This window comes from Ylistrum balloti, unplaced genomic scaffold (genome assembly GCF_031769215.1).
Source record: "Ylistrum balloti isolate Yb309-2 unplaced genomic scaffold, AGI_CSIRO_Ybal_v1 Utg370066, whole genome shotgun sequence".
Lineage (NCBI taxonomy): Eukaryota > Metazoa > Mollusca > Bivalvia > Pectinida > Pectinidae > Ylistrum > Ylistrum balloti.
Genome location: NW_026782111.1, coordinates 1 through 22,273, shown reverse-complemented (window position 1 = coordinate 22,273; position 22,273 = coordinate 1). Strand labels below are relative to the sequence as shown.

The following is a 22,273-nucleotide window of genomic DNA, read 5'->3' as shown; positions in this document are numbered from 1 at the left end:
GCAAATTTATGAAAGATAATTTTTACAACATATGATTGTATGGATTCTTACCATAAGAGTGTCTCATTTTTTCTAGCTATTCAAAATGCATAAACAATTAAACCACATCTGGTAATATCAATTTATACTTTGCAATGTCTTCAATGCATTACCATGGCAATATGTCTTGGGACATTTGTCACTACAAGCAATTAAAAAAAAAATAAAATAAAAAATCATGATTTTTGCAGGTCTACAGTGGTGCCTCCTTGAACTGAGTATTCTAACATGTCAAAAATTTCAAAACCAGACATTAAACTGTTGCTATTCGTCTTTATGATATCTGAACCTTTTCTCTTTTTTGTTTTTTCAAAACATCATAGTTGCATGCTTTGAGCTGAACTTCCTATCCCAAATATAATGCATTTGACATAATAAAGATATTATCAAATTTCAAAAATATAATTTATTTTCCAACTTGCACACCAATGCACAAACACATAAGAAGGAATAATGTAACAATGGAACAAGAACAATTATACAAAATAATGGATAAGAATGGTCACATGATTTCAGATGCTAATGAAGATTCAGAACTTCTAGCATGAGAGGTTCAATCTGACTGGCATTCACTTGAAGTACAACTTTAGCATGGTCATCGCCGATCTTTTGCAGCTCGTTAAATTTACGTAGCAAACTGGAAAACACTACGTGTGCATGCATGTAACTAAAACTGGATTCTAGATAATGTTTGAGCAATAGAATGTATTTGTCCTGTAAATCGGAAACTTCGTGACGGTGTTCAAGATTCACTCCGTCTGGTTTGAAGATGATGATCACTTGTAAAATGGCCATGATATATTCGTCGTCCTGAGTGATAGCCTTGAGGCTACGGCAATATGAAGTGTGGGCCTCATGAAGCTGATGATGGCCTGTGGCCTGCTTCAGCACATTGGTTGGAATGCTACCAGTGGGAGTACGCCACGCATCATTTTCAACATCGTAGAAGTTGACAGATCGCAACAACAAAGTATTCAGCACACATGCTTTCAGAGCTGCAATTTGGTTTTCCTGACTGAGTGTTTTGAAATCTGTTAATAATTTCACAAACTTGATTAAACGGCGCACAGCGACTTCTGAATTGTTGACAATATCATTCAAGTTGGAATAATATTCCTCCTGGTTGACATGTTGCTCTACAGCATAGCTTGCTAGAGTTTCTTTATATGCCATTGTTACATCACTAATCAATTTTTTCTCGATTGGAGTAAGTGTACGATAAAGACGAGGATCACTCGGCAACATGTCACGCTTTATCACAACTTCAAGAGTTTCATTGGGATGCTGAAGAGGATGGGGTTCTGCACCTCCTGGCAACATGTTACTTTCTTCCTCCACAAGATTTACGTTGACTTCGTTGTTTGGAGCCTCAGGCTCATTGTCTGAAAGGGGTTCGTCTTTTATCACTACATTGTCCATTTGTATGACTTTTTGGACACACTGCTTCCGGGCACGATTCATGGAAACTTTCTGCATTCGGGCTTTCTTCTCGCTGTCATCTGTAAACGTAAGAAACTGATATGTAATATATGTTGGAATTCTGTCTATGATTTACAAAATCACTCACAATTAAGTCCTGTAGAAGTAAAAGAACTTTGCAAAGATTTATGAGAGCAAAAATCCATTCCACAAAAATAGCAGCATTTCTTTTTTTTTTTTTTTTTTGGTAAAATTCCAGAATGGAGTCAATGGTTTAGAATTTGAGAAGAAAGTGCAAAGAAATTCCCAATTCACAAAAATAATGAAACAAGGATATTAAAGTAAATTTTTTTTTTTATTATTTTTTTCCTATGTAGCTGATATATTTTGCTGAGAAAAAACACCACCCTCTTAAGTAAGGGAAGTTTATTAACAAATTGTACATTGGACTGTGTTCAATGATTTTGATTCTTGGATTCAGAAAAACCAAACTGTTTTGTCATTGGGAATCGGCCCAAACTTTAGCCCCAAATTATCCAGAAAAAAAGCCATGTAAAATGTCAACTTGACATGCATATCATAAGTGGTGTCTGGACAATGTGACAACAAGCTAGCTTACTGGATAGAGAGGCAAAAGGTTTGTGGTGACTGGTGTGGGACAACAGGTTAGTGGTGACTGAATAGTGGGACAACAGGTTAGAGGGGACTGGTGTGGGACAACAGGTTAGTGGTGACTGAATAGTGGGACAACAGGTTAGAGGTGACTGGTTTGTTATACAACAGGTTAGTGGTGACTGAATAGTGGGACAACAGGTTAGAGGTGACTGGTTTGTTATACAACAGGTTAGTGGTGAATGGATAGTTGGACAACAGGTTAGTGGTGACTGAATAGTGGGTTAACAGGTTAGAGGTGACTGGTTTGTTATACAACAGGTTAGTGGTGATATGGATAGTTGGACAACAGGTTAGTGGTGACTTGTTAGTGGGACAACAGGGGAGTGATGACTGATAAAGGGACAACATGTTAGTGGTGACAGGTTGTGGGACAACAGATCAGTGGCAAGTGGATAGTGCGGCAACAGGTAAGTGGCGAGTGGATAGTGCGGCAAAAGGTTAGTGGTGACTGGTAGTGGGACAAAGGCTAGTGGCAATTAGATAGTAAGAACACAGGTTAGTAGTGACTGGTAGTGGGGCAACAGTCTAGTGGCAATGGATAGTATGGCAACAGGTTAGTGGTTACTGGCAGTGGGTCAACAGATCAGTGGCGAGTGGATAGTGTGGCAACAGTTTAGTGGCGAATGGATAGTGTGACAACAGGTTAGTGGCGAGTGGATAGTGTGGCATCAGGTTAGTGGCAATGGATAGTGTGGCAACAGGGTAGTGGGACAACAGGCTAGTGGCAATTAGATAGTGTGGCAACAGGTTAGTAGTGACTGGTAGTGGGGCAACAGCCTAGTGGCAATGAATAGTGTGGCAACAGGTTAGTGGTAACTGGTAGTGGGACAACAGTCTAGTGGTGAGTGGAATGTGTGGCAACAGGTAAGTGGTGACATGTAGTGTGACAACAGGTTAGTGGTGACTGGTAGTGGGGCAACAGTTTGGTGGTGACAGGTTGTGGGACAACAGGTTAGTGGTGACTGGTAGTGGGACAACAGGCTAGTGGCAATTAGATAGTGTGGCAACAGGTTAGTAGTGACTGGTAGTGGGGCAACAGTCTAGTGGCAATGGATAGTGTGGCAACAGGTTAGTGGTGACTGGTAGTGGGACAACAGTCTAGTGGTGAGTGGAAAGTGTGGCAACATGTTAGTGGTGACATGTAGTGGGGCAACAGTCTAGTGGTGACTGGATACTGTGGCAACAGGTTAGTGGTGAATGGTAGTGGGGCAACAGTTTGGTGGTGACAGGATGTGGGACAACAGGTTAGTGGTGACTGGTAGTGGGACAACAGGCTAGTGGCAATTAGATAGTGTGGCAACAGGTTAGTAGTGACTGGTAGTGGGGCAACAGTCTAGTGGCAATGGATAGTGTGGCAACAGGTTAGTGGTGACTGGTGGTTGGACAAAAGTCTAGTGGTGAGTGGAAAGTGTGGCAACAGGTTAGTTGTGACAGGTAGTGGGGCAGCAGTCTAGTGGTGACTGGATAGTGTAGCAACAGGTTAGTGGTGACTGGTAGTGGGGCAACAGTTTGGTGGTGACAGGTTGTGGAACAACATGTTAGTGGTGACAGGTTGAGGGACAACAGGTTAGTGGTGACAGGTTGTGGGACAACAGGCTAGTGGTGACTGGCAGTGAGACAACAGGTTAGTGGCGAGTGGATAGTGTGGCAAAAGGTAAGTGGTGAGTGGATAGTGCGGCAACAGGTTAGTGGCAAGTGGATCATGTGGCAACAGGTTAGTGGTGACTGGTAGTGGGACAACAGGCTAGTGGCAATTAGATAGTGTGGCAACAGGGTAGTATTGACTGGTAGTAGGGCAACAGTCTAGTGGTGAGTGGATAGTGTGGCACGGGTTAGTGGTGACTGGTAGTGGGGCAACAGTCTGGTGGTGACGGGTTGTGGGACAACAGGTTAGTAGTGACTAGTTAGTGGGACAACAGGTTAGTGGTGAATGGTAGTGGGACAACAGGCTAGTGGCAATTAGATAGTGTGGCAACAGGTTAGTAGTGACTGGTAGTGGGGCAACAGTTTGGTGGTGACAGGATGTGGGACAACAGGTTAGTGGTGACTGGTAGTGGGACAACAGGCTAGTGGCAATTAGATAGTGTGGCAACAGGTTAGTAGTGACTGGTAGTGGGGCAACAGTCTAGTGGCAATGGATAGTGTGGCAACAGGTTAGTGGCAATTAGATAGTGTGACAACAGGTTAGTAGTGACTGGTAGTGGGGCCACAGTCTAGTGGCAATGGATAGTGTGGCAACAGGTTAGTGGTGACTGGATAGTGTGGCAACAGGTTAGTGGCAAGTGGATAGTGTGGCAACAGGTTGTTGGTGACTGGTAGTGGGACAACAGGCTATTGGCAATTAGATAGTGTGGCAACAGGTTAGTGACTGGTAGTTGGGCAACAGTCTAGTGGCAATGGATAGTGTGGCAACAGGTTAGTGGTGACTGGTAGTGGGACAACAGTCTAGTGGTGAGTGGAAAGTGTGGTAACAGTCTAGTGGTGACTGGATAGTGTGGCAACAGGTTAGTGGTGACTGGTAGTGGGGCAACAGTATAGTGGTGACTGGTAGTGGGACAACAGGCTAGTGGCAATTAGATAGTGTGGCAACAGGTTAGTAGTGACTGGTAGTGGGGCAACAGTCTAGTGGTGAGTGGATAGTGTTGCAACAGGTTAGAGGTAGGAGGATATTAGGACAACATGTTAATGGTGACTGGATAGTGAGACAACAGGTTAGTGGTGACTAGTAGCGGAACAACAGGATCACTGGTGACTGGACAGTGAAACGACTTTAAATTATGACTGGATTCTCAAAGTTCTCATATATACAGGTATATGTTTATTTTACAAGTTTATCCAATAAAAAGACATCACTAATCTTTGATATATACACTTTTCACTATGAAAAATAGAGATTATACACATTAATGAATTACTCACCAAGAATCATTTCTCTCTTCATACCGATTTGGTAGCATTTATTCAAACGACAAAATGGACAAAATCGCCTTGTCCTTATATCGATGCTGCAATTCCCTTGGAATAAGCACTTGAGTGACTGAAATTTAGAAAAACAGAATAGTAAGCAAGTTGCATGAAATATTCACAAATTTAATGAGGAGATTAGTGACCATATATCATTTTCTTTCCTAGTCAGACTAAAAAAAACAAAAAGACACTGAATACCTATACAAGTATAAGAATGATTCATCCTCCAACAATTCTGCCATCTTCATCTGACCCTGGTTGTTGAAAAGATGTTAAACACTCTAAAAACAGAAAAATCCTGTAATTCTTGAGAAAATATGATTAAAGGAAGAATCTTTGAATCGATGATTCCTAATGATATATATCAATATAAGCCAACATCATGCAAAAGAACAATTAAGAGTCTCTGTCTGGTGATAAGACCCTGTTATATCTATAATTGTTCTGCAAAATATTATTAATCATTGATTGATTATTGATAAGATGGCAGGCCATGAAAATCTGGACTTTTTGAAATATTGTAGAATCAAATGTCGTAGATAAGGACACATGAGGGTTTCAAGCCTACCAAATTGTTTAAAAACTGAGAGTGGAGATATCTGGATAGGATGAAAGTGTTCAAAACAACAAAGGTCAGTAACTCTTTCAAAATTGGTAACATCACAATTCTATTACGGAAAACATTGTTTCATGTAAAGTCTACCAAGTTTCAGAGACAATAGTGACAAATTATGGAAGATTTCCATACAAAATAAAAATGCTTCAAAAAATGGCAATAACTCCTTGTTGAATGAAATGTAAGAAAACATCAATTCATGTTATGGTGTTGAAACAGAAGGGAAATCTCCAGATGGTTAACATTATAAAACAACAAAGAGCAGTTTCTCCTTCAAAAACAGTCAATTCAACCTGTTTTCAGGAAAACACAATTGCATGTCATGGTGATTAAGCTTATCTGCAAAGTTTTAAAGAAAATGGTAAAAATCTCAGACAGATCTGAACAAGTTTAACATTATGAACAAAACTTGAGCAATCAGTTGAAAATTGAGAAAGGAGATCTCCAGACAAAATTAATATTATGGTATCAACAGTGGTAAGTAACTCTTCAAAATCAAACAGCCATTAAGGACACAACTTCGTGTCATGGTGATTAAGTCTTCCAAGTTTGACAAAGATTGTGTGAAAACTGTGGCAACATTTCATGTCAGGACCCCCAAGGAGATCTCTAGAATGACAAAAGTTAAAGACAGACGAACACATTGACATACCAAAACACACGCCAGAAATTTTTTTTTTTATGTCTTGACAATACATGGTAGGGATAACCTAGAGGATTTCTAGCAACAAGCCTTTGGCTACAAAAATGTTAGAAAACAGCAGTTACAGTCTACATGACCTTTCGCAAAACTAAATTATCTTGTCTCTGATATGTGATCGTAAGTCATCAGTCTAAAAAGACACAGCAGGTAGTTTAAATCACTAACATCATTAAGTCAGGGCAGGAGCTATGTTACATCTTTTTATTTGAATATGTCACGCCCCAGGTGATACAATTAAGGGTGACATCTGATTCTGTTTCTCAGTCTTAAAATGTGACCACAAAATAATCTGTACACTGGCACATAAACTTCGCATACTGATATCCATCTGTCTGTACATTCAACAAAATCCTGTATCTACAATGTGTTCTCACAGTCATGGTGAATTTACTAATATAAGAAAAGATACTGTGTAACCCATACATGTAGCATTACATTTCATGGTATTCCCTGGTGTCCAGTAAATAACAAAGACCAAATGTGACATATCTATACTGTACAGAATGTTTATTTTTCAGGATTTGAATTTTCAGTTTTACAAAAAACATACAGCAAAAAGGATGTCTTTTTACGGAAGTCCTGAAATGGGCAACAAAATTCTCTGATCACTTCACTGTCAAAGAAACTGTTTCTCATGATTTTATTCCATCTATCAAATCTGTACAAAAAAAAAATCCCCTGAAAATAAAAATCTTTACAGTTGAATACTTGGGAATTAATGACTTGTCATGTCAAAAACAAAAAAAGCACAACAGTAGTAATAAATACTTTCTAATTAAAATGTATCACTAGAAAAAATCTGTATGACATGAATGCATTTGATCCTATGCAAACCAGAATCTGATCAGGTGCAGAACTTGATGCTACTAGGGAGTAAACAAGAACCAAATCTGCTGTGAAGTCATCAAGATAGGACACTGATTAGAAACAGGATGGGACCAGTGGACATTGGTAATAATATATGCCCCACTTAAAATGGCCAAGACATGAAATACAACAAAAGGTAATAGTATTACCTACAAATGAGCATTCCACTCAATCATACACGTGGTAATATTATAATGAAGCCTTTGATGTTCCAAAGAGATTTGTCAAAAACACTTAAAAACCAAATGCTCACAGGTGACAATTTTAAATTCTAATGCTGCAAAGAGCAGTTAGGGTCAAGGGTCTTGTCCAAGGAAACAATCATGACTGCACAGAACAGTTCCATTACCTCAGCTTCTTGACAAATACAAACCTCAATTAACAAGAGATCCCAGAGGGATCTTGGCATCCACCGTCAATAGATCTTTATTTGTTCTTTTAAAGTTGAATCTTTTCCCTTCTTTTCTCTTCCTTCATCTGTTTTTGCTCTTAATTATGATATGAAATGTAAAAATTCCTCTTAAGAAATAGCAATTATAATCTTTAACTTCCAAATCCAAGATGGTTGCCTGTTGGCCATTTTGTGTTTCTGATCTAAGGGAAAGAGGGAACCTAAATACGAAATTAAGAAAGCTCCATCCACAACTTCCATAGACAAAATCCAACAGTCAGCCATTTTGTAAGGCACAATTAGGGGCACCTATATCTAAAATTTAAGAGAAACATCCGCCTTGTACTTCTTAGGAAATAGTGTTAACTAACTTCATTACCACATAAAAGTTGGCCATCTCTCAGCCATTTTGCGAGGCACAACTTGGGAGATAGGAGAACTTATTAAAAGAAATTTAAGAAAGATCCATTGTTTACTTCGCTAGTGTTGACATACTTCATTGTCAACATCAAAGATGGCGCCCTGTCAACCATTTTGCTTTTCCCCTGAATCCCAAAATGGAAAATACAACAGACAAAGGCAAACCTTATATATCAAAAGAATGATCCATCCAACACTTCTCCAGTAAGAGAAATAACAAACTACAAGAATGTCTAAAACCAAGATGGCCACCTGTCAGTCATCTTGTTCTTTAAATAAATTCCAAAATATACTATGGTTAACTTTGGACTAAGACAAATCTACAACTTTAGTTTGAGAATGGTCAATCTGATACATCTCCAGAAATAGTGAAAACAGCACATGACTGTCAAAAACCAAGATTCTTGATTTTAAAATGGAATATGCACAACTGAGGTGAACCTATAAAAGTTTGAGAATGATCCATGTTTTTCCAGAAACAATGATCAAAAGAAGCCTATGGAGCACAGCAGAAGGGTGGTTTGATTAGTTTAAGATTAATTTGAAAAAAAAACAAAAAAAATCTAGATATGCTGATAGGGTGGACTTAAAAACAGGGTATTGTGCGTGCCATCAGATGATATCACATAATCACTTATATATATATACAAAAAAAACTAACCTGATCTTTCAATGCATTTCGCCGAAAAAACGCCTTGCAGGACTCGCAAGTAACTGCATTAAAATTGTATCCTAGGGCTTTGTCTCCACAAACCAGACAGTACTTTTCATGTTTTAATTTTTTGTACTTTTTGACAGGAGAGCTAATGGTACACCCCTCCTTGTCACTATGGAAACTGTCCTGGGAACATGGGAATGCTTCACTGATGCCAGAACTGCTAGAAGGAACAGAGCTGTCCATGTCTGGTCTGGCTGTTGTGGCTACTGGCACCTGTGTGGGGTCAATCTTGAAATCATCAAGGTTTAGACAATCTTTGGGCGGGTCACCCAGTACTTCCTCCTTCACATTACTTGAGGAACTCACCTCAAGTTGAGAGACCTGGAAAGAAAAAAATACAAATTACACCAATAAATACATTTTATGAGACTGAACTTCGAGTCTCCTTGAGCCTCATGTTTGGTTCTTAGAAATACAATTCTCATGCATATCCCTCACTGATAAAAGTGACAGCCATCAACAAGAAGCTCAAGACTGGCTCTATATACAGTACATCGATCTGGTTTTTTATCATGGCTCTGCATACTCCATCATTTGTTATATGCCTTCAGTTCAAACATATCACTGATTCAGTTCTGATCAATGGTTCAGCCCCACTTTATGTTCATCTTTAATTGCCTCAGCTTCAAACATATCACTGATTCAGACTTGATCAATGGTTCATCCAAAACACTTGTTCATCTTCATTTGCCCTTTTAAACATATCACTGATTCAGTATGTGTGTACGTACACTAACACTACTATGTGCACATGATTCTTGAAACCTGTTAAAAACTGTTTACTATGTGGATACTCATAATCAACAAAATCAGATGTCAACAAACTGTAAACATTGTATAAGCAGATTTATTTAGATATATTTATTCACCAAATAAAGCATCCACTAAAAAGTAATGAACAAGAGGTCCATGGGCCAGAACAGCCATCTGACTAATCTCACCTGAATTTATCCTGTAAAGGTCATAACTCTATAAGTGTCATTAAATCTGTCCTATCGTTTAACTCCTCTGAGATCCTATTGATATAAGGCTGCTTACCAAGTTTCATCAAAATCCGTTAATATCTACTCAAATTCTCATGTTCACAAGTTCCAATAGTAATAAAACAGCAAGGGCCATAACTCTGCAAATCAAAACATTCCCATTGTTGAAGTCATCTGAGATCCTATTGATACTAGGCTGCATACCAACTTTTTAGAAAATCTGTTTATACGTACTCAAGTTATCACGCTCAATAGATCCAGAGTAAAAACAATAGCAAAAGGCTATAAAATTCTGTAAGTCACAATCAAATTAACCTTGTTTTTGGACTTATCCAAGATCTTATGAATCTGTTCATGTTTACACAAGTTATCCTGTTCACAAGGTACAATAAATTATGATTGAATAATTTCATAACAAGGTCAAACACATACCAAATGTTGATTACATTTTGCTGCATACCAAGCTTCATCAAAATCAGCTCTTAGTTACACAAGTTACCATGCTCACAAGAAAAAGTTAACACACTATGTACGGATGAAAAATGATCGCTATATGTCAACATCACCTATTGTCGGTTGACCTTAAAATAAAAGTAAAAACTAAGCCCCCAAAAATGTCTGGCTTTACAATATGCAGTGTCAGGAGAAAAACGTGCTTATACACATTTTTGGGAGGGGAGGAGGGGGTTGGGGGGGTCGGGGTTGATTATGCACATAAAAACAGCGGTGGTAACTTTTTTAAGGTTATACTGGAGGCATGTAGTAAATGAAATATTATATCTATGAAGGTATATCTGAATTTAAATTTCTTTCATCTAAAATACCATGCATTATGTATAGAATGTATGTAAGCTGCCAGGTTAAAATTTGAAGAACTACAGCTTGACCATGACCCCAAATCCCACGGCAGATAAAATAAGCTCATATGATCATGACCTCTTACTTAGTAGTGGTATTATGAAGTTACATGTACTTACCAAATATAGTAACCAATAGATTAATACATTTATAAACACATTGTAGCTAGTCACTTAATTTCCTATCAAGCCTATATGCATTTCACTTCTCTGTTTACTCAGTGGTGTAAAATAACCCAGCTGGTATACAGACAGGACCATTCACTTATCTTGGTAGATTAAACTTGACCGATATTTGTTTGAATACATCATTTATGACCCTGTGTACAGGTGAGTGCATTTTTGTGAAACCACATACACCTATGTTTGTCATGTTGAGTTGTAAATAAAGGTAAGACAAACTGATTAATACTTAAACATCTTTACTGTCAGTGTGTACATAAAGACTGCTATTTACAAGACATAAGCAAGGTAAGTTAACTGCAACATACTCCAGCGTGTTCTGGTACTATTTTTACACTACGGAAGTTGTCACCCAAAACACCAGAAAGACAATATACCATATGCACAGGCTTTATGCATACAGAAGATATGCGGTAAGGATACAGATTTTCACAACGAATGCCAAGACTGAAGAAAAGATTTCTAAATAGAGATTATCGTGAACCACTCACTGACAACGCCATCACTAAGGCCAGTCAAGTGGATCGGGACAAGCTACTCAAAGATTTGGACAACACCGGCAGCCAGCCGGTCATAGCATTTGTACTACCGTACAACCCTCAGAACCCGCAAATAGTGAAAATAATAAAGAACATATTACAATATAACCCTGAGACCCAAAAGATTCTCAGGGCAAGAATGATGGTAGCATAAACTAAACCAAAATCAATAAGAAATTATATAATTCATAATGACATCACCAGGGAATGGCAACCTGCCGTTAGCCAGTCGTGTGGAATGAAATGCAGAATCTGCACTTACATGAATGAAACAAATTATGTAAAAAGCAGCTCCAACAAAATGAGTCACAAAATTACAAAACACATGAACTATCACAGTATAAATGCCATATACCTTGTCATATGTGAAAAATGTGATATCCAGTACGTGGGACAAACATCCAACACCATAAACGTAAGGATAGAAAACCACCTATATGACATCCACCGCAAAGAAGAGAGTAAACCTGTTGCAATACACTTCAACTCTCCCGGACACAACGGTGATGACATCACAGTCCTCGGAATTAAGTCAGGAATTACTGACATTAACAAATGGTTAAGAACCGAGGAAAGCTGGATATACAGCCTTCAGGCGCAGCACCTATGGGGTCTAAAAATCCTCACATAACAATGGGAAATATCAAGATTTTAAGTCACAGAAGACATCTTGGAAACCAATCATTCCTTGTATCGTACACGGAAAAAGTTATACCAATATGGGAAACCTACGCAGTCATGTTAATCAAGAACATGGCAATAGATCTACTTTCTACAGTTGCAAGATATATAAATCTACTTTTGGAAGGAGGGATAATTACAACAAACATTTAAAGAACATGCATCCATTTTATAAGGTTGAACCAAAAATCGAAGAAGATAAAACCAGGGAACAGGTGAATCAACCAGCGAGTAGATTTCGACCAGTCCTAGAGGAAGCCGTGGAACTATTAAAGAATGATTCATACCTGAGTGGCTCATCAGAATCGGAATCGGGAGATATTGTAAAAATTGTCCTGATGAAGACTCAGCGATTGGGTCGAAACTAGTAGACGATGAAAAATAGTACCAGAACACGCTTGAGTAGGTTGCGGTTATCTTACCTTGCTTATAATTAGTTTATTCACTATAGCTGCCTGGGATATCTCTGGGGTATCCATACTCAACACGAATAAACCACCATATGAAACCCACGGGTTATCATCTGACATTGGCTCTTTCCCCTAGTTTGTTCTATTTACAAGAAGTGATATTTTCCACTTTTTTCCCCGAGGAAAGAGTAGATCACAAAACGAAAATTTACAATAAAATTTCAAAAGAATTCCTTTGTCCGTTTCATCAATTCTGCATCAAAAGTTGACACATTTCTTGGTATAGAGTATAGAGCAGACAATTTTTTGACACCGTTTATTGATTGAAATACCTGTTGCCATTTGATAGATTGATAAGTCTTTCTTTACTAATTAACAGACACATTATTGTAATCAAAGACAAACGTATATCAGTGCAGTCAAATTGATCAAATTGATCAGTGCAGTCTCAGATGTATTTAAACTACTTTTTCCGTCTATTCTTAATCTAAATAACTTGTAACCTGTAGCAATATTGATGTGTAAAATATCTGTTGATACCAACAAGCTAGACTAACCAAAGGGCTAGACTGTGAGAACAACTCCAGCTGCACAATACAATATTGATGTGTAAAATATCAGTTAATTCCAACAAGCTAGACTGAGTGCAAGACTCTTTCAGCTGCACATAAACAAAGGAGATTTAAGGGATGAAAGATCAAATATGCAACAAGTTTCAATTACCTTGAAAATAGCTCTGACTTGAAGGTTTGAGTTTTTCAAAAATGAAAGTATTATGACTAGATTAGAGAGTATGTTGGTTGTATGATGTCTAAATGTTATATAGAACTGGTGTATTTATCTACATAAAAGTCTGGCCAGATTTTTAATGATGTTTACTGTCAACAGGTGAAGATCAAAGAAAGTATGGTATATATGTATGACTATTAATCAATGATAATGCATATATTTCACTTGATTTTTTAATTTCTAGTATAAAATCTACACGATGAGCATGATGAGCATAGAAGGCACAGATGGGTTGGGTAGGATACTTTTTGAAGGATAAAATTATAATGAACTTGAGAGAACTTGGCCGAGCTTGGATGAATGTACTTTTGTTGTGATTATCCTGATTTGATGCCACTTTTCAGAGGGTGTGATAAACGATGAGAATCTTACAATAGTATACAGAGTATAACATTAAGATTTTGATGTCCAATCACAACAGATCTTGGTGAACTTAAAAACATGATACTGATTAAGTTTCACTCCAATCCAGCATATTTCTATCATGCTTTATCACTACCTACTAGAATTTGTCAAGATACATTCTATCATACTGTGACATGTTTTGCTACAATCATCTGCATTGCCTGTCATGATCTATCCCACTCTGACCACAAGATGCACAGATCCTCTGTCATATATCTATGAAGAGATGGCGAGGGTGACCATTGCCGGCCTCCTCTTTCATACCCTAATCATGCTCCAAGTGGGGCTATCTTGCTTAAGTTGATGTCAAAATTGTCAGAGATCCTAAAAGAATTTGATAACTTGTCACTAAATGCTACAATGAGAAACCAATTTTCATTATATAATACAGTTGAAACTCTTTGTCTCGAAATTGCTTGAGTCCAAATTCCATTTGAGTCAAAATGATTTTCAAGTCCAAATCTTTTTCCTTCTACATCTTTGTAATTTTAGTTCAGATGACTCAAATTTCAGTCGAGTCTGAGTGATTTTTCAGTTCCTTCAATTGTGAAGCATGAGAAAAATCATTTGTTGTCTCAATATAATTTTTTTTTCAAAAACACTGATGAAATCAGTCAATGCATACCCAGAGTCTATTGTATACACAATACTTGGTCTCTGGAGATTAATTACCAGTTTAATTATCCAATTAAAATTTGGCTTCTTAATAAGTGCCATCATCCTGTAGCAGTGAATTACCTGTACATTAAAAAAGGAGTGTTCAAACAAAACATGAAAACATCAAGATATATCATGCATGACCATCAACAGCTTTTCATACATGTCAGGAAACGCTAGGTTAAAAAATTTAGTTATGTGAATTAGTGCATGGCAAATTACTGTAATTCATTATTCTAGAAAGATAACAACATTTACATTTTCAAGGTGATGTCACTGAAGGAACCAGAAAAGTGGATACAAAGTATCATCAATAATCACCATTTGACTCTGACAACATTATAGTTTGTTATAGACAGTAATAGTACACTAACCAAATAGCCAAGTCCTGTTCCATTTTGAAGGTTTACATGCTTTGTACTGCAAAAAGTTTTCATCAGATTATGATCTGGATAAGACATTTCAATGAGTTTATGTTTATTGTTGATTTTAACCTATTAACAGTCTGGGTCTTTTAAGGACATGCCAGGTTAAGGTGGTAGAAGAAAGCTACAGTTCCTGGAGTAGAACCACCGACCTGTGCGGCCAGTACCTCACAACTGTCCCACATAGGCCACAAACTCATGACTCAGAGGCAGAAGGCTTGTAATAATGACCATCAAATGGCCCCAAATGTATAGAAAATATATCTATATCTAGAAAGAATAGAATTTATACATTCAGAGAGCAGCTTTACAAGAAAATCATGTCTTAGCAAACTGATGTTCATACGTATTGACTATAAATGACAGATAAAGATTGTTCAATAGGTAAAATAAACATTATAAATATGCAAGCATACTGCCATCTAAATACCAATTGTAACTAGACTTAACTTAGATAAATTATTCATTATCAACAATGTAATTGTTTAGTAAGTAAGCTATGCTGACAGTGTATCATAACCATTTCTATGCTAACAATACTTACTGACATCAAAGCGGTCACATGCTGAAAAGTATTTGTTGTATCGAAAATTGCTCTTCTTTCATGTTAGCTAGTTTATACAGAAGCATTGCAATGCATGTATGGTAGATATTATTGCATGGCTGTCAATATACATATATATATCCTGCAGGTTATCACACAGAAAGACAACCAGAAACATTAACACTTTTGCTTTCAGAGCTATTTATACCAGTACTGGTGTGGAACCGCTTCACAAACTAATTAGTGCAATATTGATTTTAGCTGTCGGCAATTTTACCTACCAGATTACCATAGTCTTACATCTTCACCTGACCAATGTATCCAGATCATCCTCATGTAAATTAACTATCTGTAGATATACAGTAAGAGCTTAACACTGGTGATGGTATTACACAAGACCACATGTTTCAACACAGTCTCCTTCTATAACAATTATTTTCAACAAGCACCATACCTTTTATCTTCTAGGATATCAAAATGTAAAATTTAATATTTTATTAAATTTGAGTTTATGCAAGAAACTGTTTTCCTTCTTCAGCTTCCTGTTTCAATCGTAATTTATCTTATTTCTGTTTGTTCATTTATGTGTCGTATCTTTATGCAAATTAGTATGCTAATGAGTGTTTTTCCTTATCTTTAACCAATCATCAATTACTCTTTAGAGGGGTATTGGTATTGGTTCCATTAAGTTTTTCAGCGTTGAGGAGAACGAGGAGCATTTTATTTTGTGCCTTAAATTTTACCTATTGAAAAGCTATTACTTCACTTTTGTGGCCAAGTTTGCGCATACGATCTTTATGCAGTTGTGAGTTTAACGTTGCGTGATTTCAGAAGCGCTGAACTTGTTACTGTTCTCCCTTTTTAGGATTTCTTATCTATCAGTCGGATACTCCGATCATTCGCCATTTTGGATATTCCATCGACAATTCCAGTGTCAATACTTTGTACTACCATTCGCTGTCGTGAGCTGTGTTGTGTGACAATTCCCGATCTGGTGTATTTACCTGCGCCTGGATTAATAGGAGTATCATAAACAACCACCTCACAACTATTAGTGTTGAAGAACTTCCGTGTCAGAGGTGAGGGTCGGTTCCATTGTTCAATGATGGCTACGAAACGTGGGCGTAAATCTAACAGAACAGTTCCTTACGATCCGGAATTTGTAGAAAATTGGACAATCGCTCGATTACAACAAGAACTTCATTTATTGAATGTGCCCTACCGGAGTGGTTCTAAGCGTATGGAACTGTTAAAAAATTGAAGGAGGCACAAGCGGCCCTGAGAGGTGCGGTATCCCAGCATGCCCCGAGCGACGCGATTGCATCCCATGATGCTCCGAGACAAGTTGGCCGCCAGACCGGAAGTCCGGAACGGGCAGATTCTACCAGCTTACGAAACATGATTTCCAGCTTAGCAGACAGTGTTAACACTCTCCAGAACTGTTATTGCAGGTTGGAGAATAGCGTACTCACGCTCACTCAGTCTAGATCTGTGCAACCTACTTCTGCTGCCGCTGCAGGTAGTTCTCGTCAAATGGCGACTGATGGTATCCGAGCCCCGACTCCTACCACCCATGTAGCCAATTCGCCGTTGATGCATCCCGGTTCGACATTGGCGGCGGTCACAGAAGAATTTACACTGGACAGTGCGTATCGGAAACTTCAAGAGGAAAGTATTCCTTCCGGCGATTCAGCAGGTATTTTCTCCTATAAGCGTACCCAATATGGGTACACCTCCGAATCCTTACCGCTAGTAGAAACAATATCTCCCTCATTGCGCCAACAGATTATAACCGGGAAAGATGTTAATTTGGCTGCTATCCTTATTCCGTACTACAGTGGTCAAAGTGACTCAAGCTTAGGTATTAACGAGAAACAGGACGCTAGGCTCAACAGAACTCTTACTCTAAGCGAATTCATTTTAGCTTTTAGCGTTTATAAACAAGTCATGTGTTCCACTCACCCACATCGCCGAGTTGAGCTTGACATGTACGAGCGAGATATCGTAGACATGGGAACCAGATACAGCTCCGGGTTCTATGAATATCATCGACAGTTTTCGTTGAAGGCAGCAGCCCATTTACGTTTCAATAACCGGAAAATAGATTGGTCCGTTCGGGATAATACCTTGTTCTGCAACATATTTGCCAATTTAGTTCCAGTTTCGTGTTCAATGTGTGGTAGCACTGCACATACTACAAAATTTTGCCCCAACCCAGGCCAGGATAAGCGACAGAGTAGCAGTGGTTTCTCTGGGAACAGCCAGTTTCGTCAAAATAAAGGGCAAGTGTCTATGGCTTCTGACTCAAAAGGCAGACCCAGAGTTGTTTTTGAGGGGCGAGAGATTTGTAACAATTTCAATGGTAGATTTGGTTGTTCTTCCAATCTTTGCAATAACCTTCACATCTGTCTAACCTGTAAGGCAAGCCACACAAAAGTAGCCTGCCCTTTAGAGAGCCGTCAGCCTCAAAAGAAGACATCTTAGCCCTCCATCACCATGATCCTATGACAGCTTCTACCCCAATATGTGTTGAGGCTTTACATTCCAAACTTCAAGGACACCCTGATCAGCAATTTGTTAATAAGTTAATTCATGGTCTAACTCACGGCTTTGACACTGGTCTACAACACCTTCCTATTAACTCCATAGTGTGTAAAAACTTGAGGTCAGCTATCAGTGACCCAGGAAGTGTTTCAGAGTTGTTGGAGAAAGAACTAAATAAAGGATACTTAATAGGTCCTTTTGACAATATTCCCTATTCCAGGTACCGCATCAACCCGTTAGGCTTAGCTGAACATAAATATTCGAAGAAAAAGCGTTTAATTGTTGATTTATCCGCTCCACATCAAGACACAAACAATCCTAGCCTAAATAGTCTAATTGATAAATTAACTTGCTCGCTGAAGTATGTTACAGTAGATGATGCTATACATCTTATTAAGCGCTGTGGCCTCGATGCATGGCTAATGAAGACCGATATCACTGATGCCTTCAAGCTGATACCAATTGATCCCGTTTTGTGGCCTTACCACGGCGTCAAGTGGAACAACAAATATTATTTCTTTACGCGCCTCGTATTTGGATGTCGTTCAAGCCCAAAAATTTTCGATAGCCTTTCTCGGGCAGTTTGTTGGATAGCTAAGAACAAGTACAATATTCGTAACATTCTTCACTTGCTAGATGATTTCATAGTTATTGAACCAGCTTATGTCAATGCATCTCTTACTATGGAACGTTTTATGTCTATGTTCAAGGAATTAGGCATCCCTGTAGGTGCGCATAAAACTGTAGGCCCTTGTACATCACTCGAATACCTTGGTGTGTCCCTAGACTCTCATCTGAGGGAATGTCGTCTTCCACGTGAAAAAGTGGAAAGAATTATTGAGTTTTTGGATTCTTTCAAGAGAAAAAAGTCTTGTACCAAACGCGAGTTGCTCAGCTTGCTAGGTCACATGAACTTTGCCGGTCGGTGTATTAGACCGGGGCGTTCTTTTGTCTCTCATCTCATATCGCTTTCTACTACAGTGCGCGAGCTACATCATCATGTGAAAATCAGCAATGAGTGTCGATCAGACCTTTACATGTGGTCGTTCTTTTTGAAGAATTGGAATGGCAAATCCTTTTTTCTGGATGATCATATCACATCAGCAGCTGACCTCCATCTTTTTACCGATGCTACATCTGAATCTTTCGGGGGAATCTACCTTAACCAGTGGTTTCAAGGTTTTTTTCCTAGTGAACTTAAAGCCATGGACACATCTATGGCCCTCTTTGAGCTATACCCTATTGTTATGGCTTGTGTGTTGTGGGGTCACCAGTGGCATAAAAAACGTATTCTTTTTCATTGTGATAATTTAGCTACGGTAGACATAATCTGCAAAGGGAGATCCAAAGTGTCCAGCATTATGTGTCTTATGCGAAAACTTACATACTATTCTGCCGTGCATAACTTTGTGATTCATGCAGTCCATATACCTGGTAAGCAAAACAACATTGCAGACGCCATCTCTCGTTTTCAGATGTGCAAATTCAGACAGCTGGCACCTCAAGCAGATGTACTACCAATTCCATGTCTGCCTATGGCCTCATTGATGATGAGCTGAATACAGCGGTTGATAGTTTATGGAACCATGCCCTTAGTGAGAAGACTCTGGCTACTTACAAGTCCGGTTTGAACTGTTTTGTGACATTTCTGGTTATGAGGGGAATTGCATGTGCTGCTAATTCCCTTCCCATTGTTGATGAAGATTTACTTATATTTTTTGTGACATACTGCCAGGAAGCTTTATGCTTGAAGTTCGACACTATTAAACTCTATTTAGCTGGCATAAGGTTTCATTACATCAAGTTAAACTTGGGGGACCCTCTCGCAAACACCATGCGGTTAAATTACATCTTGCGGGGCATTAAAAGAACTCAGGTTAATTTTTCCAATAAGCGATTGCCTATAACCTTTAAGTTGCTTAATCATATGTGTATAACTATTTCTAGTAGTCAAGGATTGTTTGAACCATTTGTCAAAAAAATGCTATGCTGTATTTTTCAAACAGCTTTTTATGGTTTTTTGAGATGTGGAGAATTTACCTGTAGGAAACTCGGTGACCAATCATACCTTCGTCTTAGTGATGTCCATGTTCTACCAGATAAGTCCAGTTTCATTTTGTATTTACGTTCTTCAAAAATGGATCCTTTTGGTAAAGGCGTTCACATAAGAATTTTTGATAATGAGGTTTTACATCCTGTGTTGACTATGGTAAATTATTTAAAGGTCAGACATTCTCTCGGGGCAACTCCTACTTGCCCTTTGTTCATCGAGGACTTATTTAAGTCCAAGCCTTTAATGCGTCATACCTTTATTTCTTACCTTAAAGCCTGCCTGTCCCTCATAGGTGTGAATAGTAAAGATTTCAACGGTCATTCTTTCAGAATTGGTGCCGCCACTTCTGCAGCAGCGGCCGGAGTCCAAGACCATGTTATTAAAGTCTTGGGACGATGGTCATCAGATTGTTTTATTCGGTACATTCATACTAATCCAGCCACTTTACAGTCGGCTCAACTCAATATGACTGTTTCTTAACCTTTATCCCTTATCAATTGGGGGCTCTCGCTCGTAAGCTCATTTACTCGCTCATTTTTGGCTTTTAAATTCCGGAGGAATTTCATCCCCCAATTTTAAAATCTCCTTTTATTTTTAGCTTGTTTCATACATGTCATTCAAAAAATTTTAATATATTAGATGTGTGTAAATTGGGGTCAAACTTCTTAACAGGGTCCTTTCATGAGTCAAGTCACTGCTCTGTAACGGTTCAGAGTCCAGAGTCTTCTCATTGGTTACCTTGGAGTCAAGTTTGTCCTAGTATTATACTAGCTGCTCTGTGAGTCAGTGTCAGAGTCAAGTCACTTCTCTAGAACCGTCAGAGTCTCTTAGAGTCAAGTACTTCTCTATACTCTTACAGAGTCTAGTCCTATCATTCCTGGCTTCTCTGGCATCAGCGAGTCAAGTTGCTTCTCTGTTCATCAGAGTCAAGTGATTTCTCCTGTTCCGGAGTCAAGCACAGTTCACTTTACTTCGCTTCTCTGATTCACAGAGTCAAGCTTGTCGCAAGTAAGTTTTCAATAGTTTGCTTATGAGTGAGTAGCCCCCGTTACGCCAAAGAGATAGTTACGCCCAAGAAATTGTTTTGGCTACAGAAGACTTCTCAACATTATTAATAAACAGCTTTATTAGTAGTCAAGTCTTGCATTGTTTTTTGTATAAAATGTAAAATTTAATATTTTATTAAATTTGAGTTTATGCAAGAAACTGTTTTCCTTCTTTAGCTTCCTGTTTCAATCGTAATTTATCTTATTTCTGTTTGTTCATTTATGTGTCGTATCTTTATGCAAATTAGTATGCTAATGAGTGTTTTTCCTTATCTTTAACCAATCATCAATTACTCTTTAGAGGGGTATTGGTATTGGTTCCATTAAGTTTTTCAGCGTTGAGGAGAACGAGGAGCATTTTATTTTGTGCCTTACCCACCCGCCATCCCCTTCATCACCTTTAGGAAAGATGATTGTATGTTTAACTTGTATGTACCTGTTCATTGTTTAGCTTTTATTACAAATGTATTTAGTTCTTTATTATTGTATTTAGTTCTTCTTTATGCAAATGTTTGTATTTTTAATGATATTTTAGTTGGGGCTACTCACTCTTGTTGGGGTTTATGTTGACTTTTTAACTCTTCTCCCCATCAATTTAAAATCCCTATTTAAAAAATTTTATTTATTTTTTTTTTTTGTTAGCTTCTTTATTGTTGTCATTAATATAATTTACTATATTGGATATGGGTAAATGGGGGTCAAACTTTTAAATTCCGGAGGAAGGCTTTTAAATTCCGGAGGAATTTCATCCCCCAATTTTAAAATCTCCTTTTATTTTTAGCTTGTTTCATACATGTCATTCAAAAAATTTTAATATATTAGTGTGTGTGTGTAAATTGGGGGTCAAACTTCTTAACAGGGTCCTTTCATGAGTCAAGTCACTGCTCTGTAACGGTTCAGAGTCCAGAGTCTTCTCATTGGTTACCTTGGAGTCAAGTTTGTCCTAGTATTATACTAGCTGCTCTGTGAGTCAGTGTCAGAGTCAAGTCACTTCTCTAGAACCGTCAGAGTCTCTTAGAGTCAAGTACTTCTCTATACTCTTACAGAGTCTAGTCCTATCATTCCTGGCTTCTCTGGCATCAGCGAGTCAAGTTGCTTCTCTGTTCATCAGAGTCAAGTGATTTCTCCTGTTCCGGAGTCAAGCACAGTTCACTTTACTTCGCTTCTCTGATTCACAGAGTCAAGCTTGTCGCAAGTAAGTTTTCAATAGTTTGCTTATGAGTGAGTAGCCCCCGTTACGCCAAAGAGATAGTTACGCCCAAGAAATTGTTTTGGCTACAGAAGACTTCTCAACATTATTAATAAACAGCTTTATTAGTAGTCAAGTCTTGCATTGTTTTTT

At 38.2% G+C, this 22,273-nt stretch overlaps 2 protein-coding genes across 2 annotated transcripts; one reads left to right on the top strand and one right to left on the bottom strand.

Annotated features, from left to right (window-relative positions):
- Positions 1–458: 458 nt before the first annotated feature.
- On the bottom strand, positions 459–11,218 carry LOC132549577 (nuclear hormone receptor HR96-like). The gene is made up of 5 exons (XM_060213519.1): positions 11,147–11,218; positions 10,114–10,170; positions 8,759–9,136; positions 5,053–5,170; positions 459–1,538 (listed from the first exon to the last, which is right to left on the bottom strand). The coding sequence occupies exons 1-5, from the start codon at positions 11,216–11,218 to the stop codon at positions 559–561; spliced, it is 1,605 nt and encodes a 534-aa protein (XP_060069502.1). The 3' UTR covers positions 459–558.
- Positions 11,219–17,781: 6,563 nt separating this feature from the next.
- On the top strand, positions 17,782–21,018 carry LOC132549605 (uncharacterized). The gene has a single exon (XM_060213551.1). The coding sequence runs from the start codon at positions 17,793–17,795 to the stop codon at positions 19,389–19,391; it is 1,599 nt and encodes a 532-aa protein (XP_060069534.1). The 5' UTR covers positions 17,782–17,792; the 3' UTR covers positions 19,392–21,018.
- The last annotated feature ends 1,255 nt before the right edge of the window (positions 21,019–22,273 follow it).